General features: G+C 60.1%; 1 protein-coding gene across 3 annotated transcripts in view; it reads left to right on the top strand.

Annotated features, from left to right (window-relative positions):
* Positions 1-216: 216 nt before the first annotated feature.
* Positions 217-12,516, top strand: part of CNTN2 (contactin 2) — a 33,901-nt gene continuing 21,601 nt past the window's right edge. For 2 of the 3 annotated variants that reach the window (XR_008392140.1, XM_053667901.1), the window contains exon 1: positions 8,706-8,864. Coding sequence is in view for 2 of the 3 variants with exons in the window: in XM_053667901.1 (XP_053523876.1) it covers positions 8,795-8,864 (70 nt within the window). In the remaining variant the exon portion in view is untranslated. Of the gene's footprint in view, positions 419-8,705; positions 8,865-12,516 lie in introns of those variants that run through there. The other variant, XM_053667900.1, reaches the window with a different exon arrangement.

The raw sequence follows: 12,516 nt of genomic DNA, 5'->3' as shown, positions 1-12,516 counted from the left end.
CCGTGCATTATGGAAGACAGCGGGGGCTCTGGCTGCTCCCTGGTCCTCAAATGACAGCAAATGAGGTAAAGCCAGAAGGGTGGGGACGGGAAGGGGGCGGGAGGGGGGCAGAGGAAGTCATCTCCAGGGCCCCGAGCGTTGGCTGAGGACAGGAGCCAGCCAGTGAGCGGAGCCTGGAAGAGGGAGGAGCACATCTTGATGCAGAGATGCTGCAGTGGCTCCGGGCGCGCACACACACAAGCGCCCTCGCCCGCCACCGCTGCCAGCACCAGCGCCGCCGCCACCGCACCCGGACAGTGGCGAGCGACTGAGGGGACAAGGGAGGAGAGGTGGGCAGCCCAGGGCTCTGGCGGCCAGGCTGGCTCACCGCCTCGGGCAGCATCCACCTGCCCCAGTCAACACCCCTCTTTCACACCAGGTAGGTGCCAACCAATTTTGTCTCCTAGGCGCGGTTGGGTCAGGGGCTCAGAGCTCAGTGTCCTGGCAATTTGGGAGGGGCAGGGACATGGCAGGGACCCCAGCTGCAGGCTGGGGCCAGTCTGACTTCTCTCCACTGGGACTGGAAGTGTCCTCCCCCCTGTCTACAGGGGTGGCATCCTGCAGGGCCCGGCAGGCCAAGCTGGCCAGGAAGCTAGCCCCCAGCTGTGTGCCCAGGAATTCAAGCTGGCTACTGGCCACCAGCTGACGGCAGCGACTTCCTTCAGAGAGGACAGTTGTTCCTCGCTATCCCTGGGCCCCACGTCCAGGCCCAGAAAGCCCTTGGGGTCAGGCCCCAGAATCTGGCCTGTCCCCAGATATCCCTGGAGGGAGTTGAGCTTGGCCACTGGACTGGAGACTGCCCTGGGTTGGCCTCGGCAGGGTGACCTCTTTGCAAAGTCTTCCTTCAGTCCCACAGAGGAGGGGGTGGAGCTCAAGTTTGGGTAAGGGCCTGACCAGGAGTAGGACTTAGGGAGGGAAAACTAAGGCAAGTGGCTGGGACCATAGGGGCTGACATTCCTGTTCTCCCCCCACCCCCACCCAACCTTACCTTCTCCTCAAGTCCCACCCTGCCATCCTCACTGTTGGGAGAGAAAGATCTGCATGAAGTTTGGTAAGGAAAGGGGCTGGGAAGGGGGAGGGGCACCCTTTAGGGGTCCGGGGAAAAGAAAGCAGCCCTTCTCCCTGGCACCACGGGGGCTTATGTAACAGACCAGAGGTGGGGGCAGCAGCCCCAGCCAGTGTCCAGAGCTGAATCCTGTCACCTTGTCCAGGAGGGGTCCCAGGGTCTGGGAAGCAAGAAAGGGAAGTGAGAAGAGACAGAACCTGTGGAAGGAGAGCCCCGACGCTGTGGGACAAAGCCAGGGACCCCTCAGCCACAGGCCCCTGGGAGCCGGAGCCTTTGCCCTGAGGAAAGGCTGTCAGTCAAGGTTGTTTGGAGGTTTGGGAATGCAGACAGACCAGAGCTGTGAGTGTCCATGGCCCAGCCCTGGGGAAGCTGGAGTTTTCAGCCCCCGAGGTACCTACCCTTGACTCCCCTGCCCATGTCCAGCCTGGGTCTGGTGAGACCCTACCACCCCTTCCTTTTGGCTTGACCCCTCAGGGCCACAGACTCCATCCTCAGCCCCTCTGCTCCCAGGGAGGCAGGAGTAGGATCGCCCAATATTCCAGTGCGTAGGTGCCTCCTGATCTCCTTCTGGCGCTGGCTGGCTGGGTCTCCTCTCCCCGCCCTGTGGTCAGAGTACCCCCCCCCCCCCGGTGTATTGGGCCGCTCGTCCTCTCATTTGCACTCAGAGGAACCAGTGGAGCCACTGGGGACCCAGGGCAGCAGAGGGAGGGCCACCTGTGAAAGAGGCTGATGTGACAGGCTCCTGGGGGTGGGGTAGAGGGATGGAGCCCAGACCCCTGGCTTTGGGAGGAGGGAGCGGGGCTCTCACCAGTTAACCCTTTCTAGCCAGGCTGCAGAGCCACTCAAGCAAGGCCTTTGCCACAAGGTCAAAGTTCTTCCTAATTTCCTGTGGAATCTATCAGGAGTCCTCAGGCAGCACAAGGGAGGCAGGAAGTGAGGCAGATGGGGAGGAGGCCCCTGAGCCCATGACATCAAAGTCACCAAGGTCCTGGTGCTCAGAACAAGCAGTGAGAGAAACTCAGAGTTCTCTTTCTGTGACCCTCTCTCATTCCCACTCACCCTCCACTCCCCACCTGGCCCAGCTCTCTCTCCCCTCACACGTCCTCCCCGGTCAAATGTGCTCCTCCACCTCCAGCTCTCTCTGCCTACCCGCCACCATGCCCCTGACAGACCTCACTTCTCATGTCACTGCACCCCGGCACCTTCTCCGACGGCAGTGTCCAACTAGAAGCACAGGCGGGCTGGGCCCCTGGGGACCGTGTTCAATGGGACGGCCGCACAGTGGCCCCTGTTGTCTTTGACACCAAACTTGTTCCCCAGGAGCAAGCGCTGGGGGGGGGGGGGCAAGGCAACCCCTCTGGCTCCGAGGCTATCAGGGAGGCAATTCATTTGGGGTGGTTGGGAGGGTGCATGTCCTCACCTTCACCCCCAGAAAGTCCTCAAGCCAAATGTTTGTGAGAAAGTGCATCTCCAAGACAGTCTATGCCTGAGTGTAGGTGGTATTTGTATTTTTGGAGAGATTCCTAGGGCAGAACCAGGGGACTGAGCAAGAGGAAGAAGAACCAGAGCCAAGAATGTCCCAGTGAAGCAGGAGGGATTGAGATCAGACTGCAGGAGGCACTTCCTTACCAGGAAGATGAGCCTGAGGTGGGGCAGTCCCTCCGATGGCTCTAAGAGGCCATGGAAAAATGGGGTCCGGTCCAAGGTCAGAAACCATCCTGCCTGGAAGTGGTGGTTGGGCTGGATGACCCTGTAAATTTCTTCCAGGTTCAGGTTATCCTCTTTCAAATGCAAGAGGCAGGGGTGGCTAGGAATCCATAAGAAGACAGACATCTTATTCATTCCCCACTGCCCATCTCTCATGCTTCCAGACCACCCCAGTCTAGGCTAACCCCCTGCCACCCACTACGGCCGGCTAACCTGGAGCACCATGAGAGTCCCCATGGGCTCTGTGTCTTGCTAATACCCACCCTGGAGTGAAGAAGTCCTTCCTTGGATTTAATGAGTCCTCTTGTTACAAAATGAGCCCACGTTTTCTTATTTATCCAGAGAGGGTGCAAACAGAAGCAAAGGTGTATGACATTCTCCCCCTGGACTGAACACATTGCACCTCAGGACACGTGCAGACCCAAGCACACCCCAATATCCTTCTCATCTGATGAGCCTCACCCCACCCCACATGTGTGCACACACAAACACGCATGCACACATGTATGCACACACATGAACACACATACAGGGCACCCATACCAATGAAACCTGCTGGGCCCCCCCACCCCCAGCCCATACCCCCTCGAGTCTGCCAGCCTCACGGACCAAGAGGCTGTTTCACCCACCATCTGGCGGAAAGTGACCTTCTTGCTGTGCAACCCAGAGGGGCAGTTCATCTGGGCCCCAGAGCAAAAAACGAGCCTGAGAGGAGGAGCAGGTTCAAACCCACCCCCACCAGGCTCGGCTCGGGACCAGGCAGGAAGAAACTGTCTAGGAATTGGGGGGAAACTCCTCTCCACAGAGATGAGGGGACATGCAAAATTGCTCTGCTAATTTCTCCCTGATTTGGTTCTTCAGAACCAGATTAAAACAATGGCTCTTACTCCTGACATCTCAAAATGGGACCTCCTTCCAACACCCTCTCTCGTCCTTCCAAACCCCACACACGGGACCCCAGGGCCCCGGCAGCGCTTTGCCCCTGACCCCAGCTCCTCCCAGAAGGATGCAGGGCCCTCCCCCTGTCCATTCCCTGCTTCGAGGGTCTGTCCGGTGCAGTAGGTGGGGGCTGGGGCAGGAGGGCAGCAACTCCAGGCTGTGGGTCAAGGGCCAGACTCCCTGAGGCCAAGTTTGAAAACACACAAACTCACTGTCCCCAGAGGGCCCCAGGGAACCGGCTGCCAATACAAGGATCCTGCAGGAAAAAGCCGGTGCAGGTGGGGAGGGAGCACAGAGAAGGGTCTGAGGAGACCCCTGCGTAGCTCAGCTCCCCTGCACAGCTCCCCTGTCCCTCACCGAGGACTAAGGGGGCCCCCAGCCCACCCAAATCTGCCCTCGGGACCTCCTCCAGCTCAGGGCACCCACCTTCTTCACTGAGGCCTCTCAAGCACAGGTCTGTTTCCTCCAGCGCCCGCCCTGCCTGGCACGCAGCCCCACCAGGCCGCCATAGCCCCTGTCCTCCCAGAGGGCGTGGAGTGGTTCAGATCTTCCTGGAGGACAGTGACCTTGCCCCAAGTGGTAATTCCTTCTGTGGGTAGGCTCCCCCCCCCCACCAGACCTCAGGGGCAGGAGGTGGGGTGGCTGAGGAGGAGCACCTGCTTGGGACTGCCCTGTGCGTGTCCTAGCCAGGTGCCCCCAGGAGGAGGAACACACGGTACATAGATGTGGCTCCGCGTGCCCTTGGGCCCTCAGCTGGGTACTGCGCCTGCTGGGCTTGCCGGGGCCCATGGCACCCGCGGGGCAGAAGAGGAGGAAGGCACCTGCCCGGGCAAAGTGTGGGAGGCTGTCAGTATCATAAACACGCGTGAGCACAGCCTGGGGGTCGTGGCTGTGTAGAAGCAGACGCCAGGCACAGCATTTGTGGACACATGTCTGTGTCCCCTGAGCACTTACTGGGCCAGAAATGGCACTGACCTCACAGGAGTCCCCTGGAGTGGCTACGCCCCCCCCCCCCTGGTGCCTATAGGAGACCAAGGCTCAGAGATGTTTAGCAATGAGCACAGTAAGTAGAGCTGTACTAGCTTGTGAGTGACAGGGGCTTGGCTGGGAGCCCACCCTGTTAATCTGTGCTGTGCCGCAGGGTGTGGGCTGTGGGAGACCTCGGGGCCAGGGCAGTGCTTGTGGGTTCACAACAAATCACTTTGTCTCTGCCCTTGACCGGACTCCAATCTCTCCCTTCTCCCACCACCACCCCTCCAAAAGCAGCCCTCGGTGCTGGCGTGTCCACCAGGAGTTGGGGGAGACAGATTCAGGGCCAGGAGCAGGGTGTCCCAAATGAGAACATTTAGGAAGAGTAGATGGTTCATTTTCTGACCACTCTGTACAGGGGCCCTGAGGCCAGTAAGCCCTGTCCTGTGCCAGAGTCCGGCTCTCAGCCTTTCCTCCCCCTTGTCCCTTTGTTTCCTGGGCCCAGCAATTCAGCCAGCTCCCCCTGGAGCCTCCAAACCCCCAAGCAGCCCACTCCCCCATGTGTTTGTGGCTTGTAGGACCAGCGCCCAATGGTGACAGCTCATGCCCGCCTGTGCCAGCCCGTGCCTGCTCCCCTGCACCAGGGCAGCTGGCCTGGGCCAGGCTTGGCTGGCTCCGGGCTCACAGGGCCAGCTCCCGGCCTGGCATAGCTCCACTCGCTCCTGACAAAAAGGCCCCCTCCGTCCTGCACATTCTAGAATGCGTTATAGGGCAGATGGTGGAGATGAGTGTCCGTGTAGCTCATGAGCACATGCTCGGTGGCACTCAGGTGGTCAGGGAACCTGTAAAGGCAGTATCACTGCTGGTCCCCAGTGCGTAGCACAGTGCCTGGCACATGGTCATAAATACTAGAACAAAAATGAACTAGGGCAAGACTGGGTGCCAACTGCCTCACCTTTGGGGCAGCAGTAAGCTCCAAACTTTGACCCTGACTCCGTGTGTGTGAGCGTGTGTGTGTGTTCACACAGGCCTGGGCACATGGTGGGGCTCAGTGTACATATGACCCTGCTGACAGGTCCCTGGCACTCCCTCAGCTGCCACCCCACCCCTCACCCACATCTGTCCCTCAGGGGTACACAGGGCCCCTGAGCCCAGAGGTGACTGATAAAGGTCTGGGTTAAGTTGAAGTTGAAGAGAAGCAGTAGAACTGGATTACCCACAAAGTATGATAATTACCTGTGGTGAGAAAACTGATGATTCTGACCACTGTGGGGGGCAGGAGAATGATCCAGGACACAGACCTCCTCATGGGTGTGGCAGAAAAACCAAGCAGGGGCTAGGTGGTCACACCCTGTGCGAGCAGGGACACCCACACAGGCACACACACGAGACACACCCAGGCACTGACACAGAGACACACACATCATGCACATGCATGCACACGTGTGCACGCACAGGCACACCCACTCGTGCCCGTCCTCACTGCCAGGGAGCAGCGCCAACTGCTGCTGCAGAGCCTCAGCTCCCTGGTGGTCAGTCCCCGCTTTGCCCTGGTGTGCCCCAGTGAGCGTCCGGAGCCCACACCCTCCCCTCCTCGAACTCTCAGGACTGGCAGGCAGACAAAGGGCAGCAGTGAGCAAATGATGACTGAACGCCTTCTCTGCCCAGCCCTGGGATGTGCCGCACCAGCTCCACGGGGTATTTCCAGAGTGTTTGGAGCTGTGGAACCCTCTGTGTAAAGGGAGCCCCGTAGGCAATCCAGGAGAGAATGTAGGTATAAGTGGGGCTGCTCCGGCTGAAGGGGGCAGGTGGGAGCGTTCAGAGCAGCTCCGCAGAGCAAGCGTGGCGATCTCCACTTTGCAGGTGAGAAAACAGGCTCCACCAGGGGGAATAACTTGTCCAAGCTCCCAAAGCTGTTAGGAGAAGCAGCCGATGTCCCCGAGCCCCGTCTGCTGAGCCCCCAGCCTGGGACAGTTTGGGCCCCAGGGGACCCCCTCTCAGGAAAGCTGCCTGTGCTGGTGAGGCATCCAGGACCACACTCCCAGCTTCTCTCCTGACTGAACACCCTGGAGACCTGAGTGTGTGTGTGAGAATGTGTGCGAGTGTACAAGGGCGAAAGTGTGTGCGTGTGAGCATGAGTGAAGGAGAGCACGTGTCTGTGAGCGTGAATGTGTTGAGAGGAGCGTGAGCGTATGCCAGTGTGAGTGAGTGTACGAGTGTGCCCGCCAGGCAGCCAGCAGCCCGCTGAGCTCTGCCATGGGAGTGGGGGTGGGAGTGTGACCCTGGTGCCCAGAGGCTCCCGCAGGCACAGAGCACGGCTGTCCTCAAACAGTGAAACGTGCCGCACAAGCAACACCTGTGATGGGCCAGGCACGGGCCACACAAAAGTGAAGAAGACACGGCCTCTCCCTCCGGGAGCTCACAGCCGTCTAACGAAGGCGCTGTGCTCCGCGGCAGGGCCTGGGGGACAGTCCCAAGTGCACCTGCTGGGAAGGGCGCGGTGGGAAGGGGTGGCACCCGGGCAGAGGCATGGGCATGGAGGTGCTGGGGGGCATCGCAGGGGCTGAAAGTGCTGAACTTCTGGGCTCAGGTCCGGAACTGAAAGTGGCAAGGACAGGGAAGGGCAGGTAGTCACAGAGCGGTGGCCCCAGGGCCCCTTCCTGACAAAGGAAAGTGTATATGAGGCTAGAGTTGGGGCAGAGAGGGTTTAAAAGAGGTTGGGGACTCTTTCCCAGGGGACAGAGCAGGAAGCCAGAAAGAAAGATGCGGAGTGCATTGTTTTTCAGACCCTGCACTGGCCTGCAAGGTCATCTGCACCCAGCCTTCCCTCCTCCCCCGCCCCCCCATCCCCATGCAGGGGACAGCACGCCCAGGCCCTCAGCGTCACTGAGCTCTCTGGGAGCACAAGGTCTCAGAGCTGGAAGGGACCTTAGCGAGCACTGTCCTGCAGATGAGGACACTGAGACCCAAAAGTGGCACAGGTCTTGCAGCCAGTTAGTGAAAGAGCACCAGACCTCCCCTACCCCGCTGTGCTTGTAAGTGTCTGCAAAGCAGGCAGGCAGGGCAGAGAAGCAGAATCTGCAGCAGCTTGGAGATCTGACTCACTGTGACGCCCAAACACGGGAACGTGTGCCCCTGGGGTGCTGGATCCTGGAGAGCTGTCCGGACATGGGGGGCACTACATGGGAGGCTGGCCCTGCCCCCGCTTCTAAGGTTAAGGCTCCCATGTCTCAGACCAAGGGAGGGGCTCTGACTTGCTCTCCGTGGCCCCCATCCCAGGGAACAGGCTCTCCAGAGCTCCCAAGATTTAACCAAGTCTCTGCTCAGCTCTGCGAAAGAAGGAGCCTCCTCTGGAAGCTGTATTAACTCTTTCAGCACAGAAGGACCCTTTGCCCATGTGGTTGGGAGCATTGCTGAAGGGGCCACGGTTAGGGCTCCATCACGCACAGCACACAGTGCCTCACTTGGGGACCCAGGTGAGAGTCCGTGGATGACTCGGCCTGAGAGACTTTGTACAGCTCCCAGAGGGGCCTACTGCTGCCCCCTCCCTGGCCCAGACAGCTGTGGGGGAGAGACAGGGAGAGCAGTCCCTTACTAAAGAAAGATGTAACTAGGTCCCCAAATCCAGGCCTGGGCCCCGTCAGGACCCACGCCAAGAGATATTACAGTGAATGGGCAGGTGGTCCTTCCCTCCCAGTCCCGGTTCAATGCTGCTGCACTTCCCAAGCAGCACCCTGCCGGCTGTGGGAGTGCAGGGATGGGGAGGGGGGAGGCAGGAGCACGTGACTGAGTGGGACTCCCAGGGGCGAAGTCGGAGGCACTCAGCCCAGGGAAGAGCTCCCTGTAAGAGCCAAGCCCCTTCCTCTGGGCCCTGGGGAAGGCGAACGGTTGAACTGCTCCGGCCTCTGCCAGGAGAGACCCAGATGGGCTGGAGCTGGGAGCGGCACACCTCAGCTCTGGGCGCCCCTGCTTCCTGCCTCCCCAGGTCCTTCTCGGCCTCCTGCTGGACTCTCCTGCCCTCCTGCTGGGCTGAGGCCCTCTGCTCTGCTCTCCACGTCAGCCCAGACCCCCGCCATGGGGACCCTCTCCAGGAGGAAGTCACGCCTGCTGCTGCTGCTGGCCGTGGCCCTGGCCTGCTGTCCAGGTGAGAGGGTTTGTCTGGTCTGGAAGCCCACTGGTATCAACACATCGTCTCTATTATTTTGGTGATGACCACAGACATTGTTGACTCTGCATTTCTGAGGTCATTTTCTGGCTAAAATGTCCCCACTTGTTGACCTTACCTTCCCTTTGAGGTTAGGAGAGGGAATGAGTCTTTGCCATATTATAGAAAGAAGCCCGACCAGTGAGGGCGAATGGCTCGCCCTGGGCCACCCAGCAAGACTGCGGCACAGCCAGCCCAGATGCCAGCACACGGCACAGCCTCTGCAGTACCAGCCCTATTCGATGCAGTGGCCAATAGGCCAGGGATGGTTAACATGAAGAGGAGTTCAGAGAAATGTGGTACCAGCCGCATTTCAGAGCTAACAGCCACATTGGACAGCTCAGATTACAGAATGTTTCTCTTGGGCCGCACCGCTCTAGGCAGGGACCAGCACCGCAAAACCCTGGGGCAGTTTCTCAGGGCAACACAGAGATCTGGCAAGTGGGGTTAGCGGGGACCAGGGTCTGGGGGCGGGGGGAGCAGAGCACAGGGCGGCCCAGGATGAAGGCAAGAGGGACCCAGCACAGGCACTCGGGCCAGGGGTGCTGCGGAGTGGGAGGAGGGGAGGAAGGGCAGACAGGAGGAAGAGGAGGGTGTGGAGAAGGCAGCAATGCTGCTGAGAGGCCAGGGCGGCTGGACTCTGGGAGGCTGCTGCGGACCCGGCCTGTCTGGCAGCTGGAGAGCACTCGGGCCACCTGTGGTTCATCTGAGGGGGTCCTCTGGGACCGCCGCTCGGCCTCTGCCCTGACCCGCAGCCCAGACCAACAGACGTTTCTTTTCTCCTTAACCATCTCCCTGTGAGGAAGAGGGCTGCCCTGTGCCAGGCTTCTGGAGTGTGAGCCCGCTCGGGCTCCACCCCGCCCACTTCCGAAAGGCCGCAGCCAGCACGCTCTGTCCTTGCTCTGGGTTCTCGTCTCAGCAGGGAAGGGCTCCACCCCGCACTTACCTGTCTTCTCGTTCTGTCCTGACTGCCTCTCAGTCCCGCACTCCGAGCCGAGCCGGTGAGCCTGCTGCAAAACAGAAATGATCCACGGGGTGGAACGAGCCCCCCGGCCCCACCCCCCGGCCCGGTTGCCTGTGCTGGGCCCCCCAGGAGCTGCTGGGTTGGGGACCTGAAGGAGCAGGAGGAGAGGGGCCCGGGCCCCTCGTGGAAAGCTCAGTACTGGAACCCCATCACATGAGGCAAGGGGTGTGGCAGCCTCCAGGGTCCTTTGACCCAGAGTTGCAGGCAAGCCAAGGGAGAGGGGACCTGGTCTGCCATGTCACGGGGCTCCAGGGACAGGAGCGGATCATTCTGTCACTCCCCGCCCAGGGAGCTACTTGGCTCCACTCTCTGTGCGGACCCGTCCTGCCTGGGGCTGCACCCAGTGCCAGGAAAGGCCAGGAGGACTCCCCTCCACACCCTCGTCTCTCTCACCCCTTCTCTGCAAGGCTCCCACAGCCCGTGTGTGGGGAGCAGAGTTTCTAGGACAAGAAATCAGGAAGAATCGGAGAGGTCACAGAGCAAGGGCAGCAAGGAGGGGCTGGCTTTGCCCCGGAGTGTGCGTGTCTTTGGAGGAAGGTGCGGAGAGTGTGAGCGTGCGTCTGCGGACATCTGCAGGGCATGTGTAAGTGGGTTGCTGCACAGAGGGCCACTGCATCCGGGGAATGATGAATGGGCACGGCTGGCCTTACAGCGAGGTGCCTCGAGCCCTCATTCCCAGCTGCAGAGCCCAATACCCATGAGGCACTTTAAGAGCTGGCTTCCTTGCCTCGCCCTAGAGATTCTGACGCCCTTCCTCTAGGAGGAACAGAACCTCTGCCAGTCCCAGTGGGGCTGCGGTCAGGAACCACGGCCGCTGTGGCTAAGGACGCTGGTAGGGAGTAAAGCTGGCCAGGGTCCGAGTCCCTAGCTCTGCCCCTTCTTGCTGTGTGATTTGCAGTGGTTGTGTGACCTTCCCGGGTCTCAGTTTCCACACTGGTCAAGTAAGGAAGCGGCAGCCCCTGTCTGTGAGGAGGGTGTGGCAGTGCAAGGGAGCACTCGCATCTCACCTGTTCTTCTTACTGTGAATCACTGGTGTGTTCAAGGAAGTGCGCACGGACACTCCAACCGCATGTGCGCGAATGTGTGCATCTGACTGCTGTGGTGGCTTAGAGAGGTCTGCGTGCAGGTATGTGTGACGTGTGTGCATGCAGGGAAGTGTGTGCAAGTGAGAGGCATGCGCATGGCGTAGGGGAATGGTGGGGCAAGGGAGTGTACATGTCTGAGTGAAAAGGAGAAAGCTTTTCCAGGAAGAAAGCCACTGTGAAAGCATCAGTGTGCCCAGGCCCACTCAGCCACCCCCACCACCCGGACGGAGTTACTGGAAGCTGCTCTTGTGCAAGGTGGTTCCCAGCAGCCCCGCTGCCTCCACCACACCTCCTTCCCCTCCCCTTCCCTCTCAGCAGTCCCAGCTGGGCAGGGGTCCCTACCCTCCACCATCATTAACTTGGGATTAAGCCGGGCTCTCAGTGCTGTCTCCAAGGCCTGAGGCGGCTGTGCAAGGCAGTGATGGGCGGTGGGGAGGGAGATGCTGTTTCAGGGAGCCCTGCCTCCTTCCTCATTCTGAGGGCTGCTTAACAGCTGCCCTCACTCCCAGGGGTCTGGGCTGGGGCTCAGCTGTAGCATAGGGACCAAGCTCCCACCCCTGGAACAAGGCTGAGACAGCTGAATGCACTGGGAGAGGAGGCACTAATTGGTTAATGGGGATCCCACCCCCCCATGACCCACCAAGAAAGGCCTGAAGTCAGCTGCATTGAGGGGTAGGAGCCCATCAGGGGCAGCCTGGCTCCTGCTCAACACTACAAAGGTGAAGTGTGTCTGGCTGCGGGATCAGCAAACGGTGGTCCCTCCCCAGCACACCGCCCTGCACACCTCGGGCCCTTCCGGGTGAGACCAGACACTGGCAAGTAAGATGTGCCCTCCCTGAGATGTCCACGTGCTCTGCAAATTCAGGAGACTGAGGTCTGGCCTTGCATGTGCCATAGACTTGTCCTGTGACCCTGGCATATCAACCCCTTATCTGGGCCTCTCTTTTTTGAATTGTCACTCTGGAATTTTATTAAAATGCCCCCGAAGCAACTTATACACCCTCCACCCATTGCAAAGCCTTCCGTCCTCCCCCAAACCCGACCTTGTCCTGTACTTGGGCCCAGCGGACATTGTGGAACACACACCTTGTGCCAGACTGAAGCCTCTCTCAGACCCTGGGAAGGGACTCCACAGCCTTTCCATTTCACAGGCAAAGGTGTTAGGGCTCAGAAGGTTCTAGAACAGCTGGTAAGAGCCAGGGCGCTTTCTCTGCCCCGAGGCGTACATTCCCTCTTCCCCTTCAAGGCCTAGCCACACCCTGCAGATCAGCTTTTCCAAGAGACCCCGCCCCACCATCCCTGGGCAGTACCACCCGCTTCCCCTCTGAGGTGCCCCTGCACCTTGAACCTGACCTGTTACGATGGCTCTTTCCACCTTGTACTGGCAGTTTTCTGCTTCCCTTCCTGGACCGCAAGCTCTTTAAGGAAGAGGGGCTGTGTGCACAGCCTACAGCCCAGTGCCGGGGGCACCGTGGTCGGTGCC

The sequence above is a fragment of the Artibeus jamaicensis genome, unplaced genomic scaffold (assembly GCF_021234435.1).
Source record: "Artibeus jamaicensis isolate MK-2021 breed Jamaican fruit bat unplaced genomic scaffold, CSHL_Jam_final contig_475, whole genome shotgun sequence".
Taxonomy (NCBI): Eukaryota; Metazoa; Chordata; class Mammalia; order Chiroptera; family Phyllostomidae; genus Artibeus; species Artibeus jamaicensis.
The sequence above is the reverse complement of the archived record's forward strand: the minus strand, read 5'-3'. Positions and strand labels throughout refer to the sequence as shown.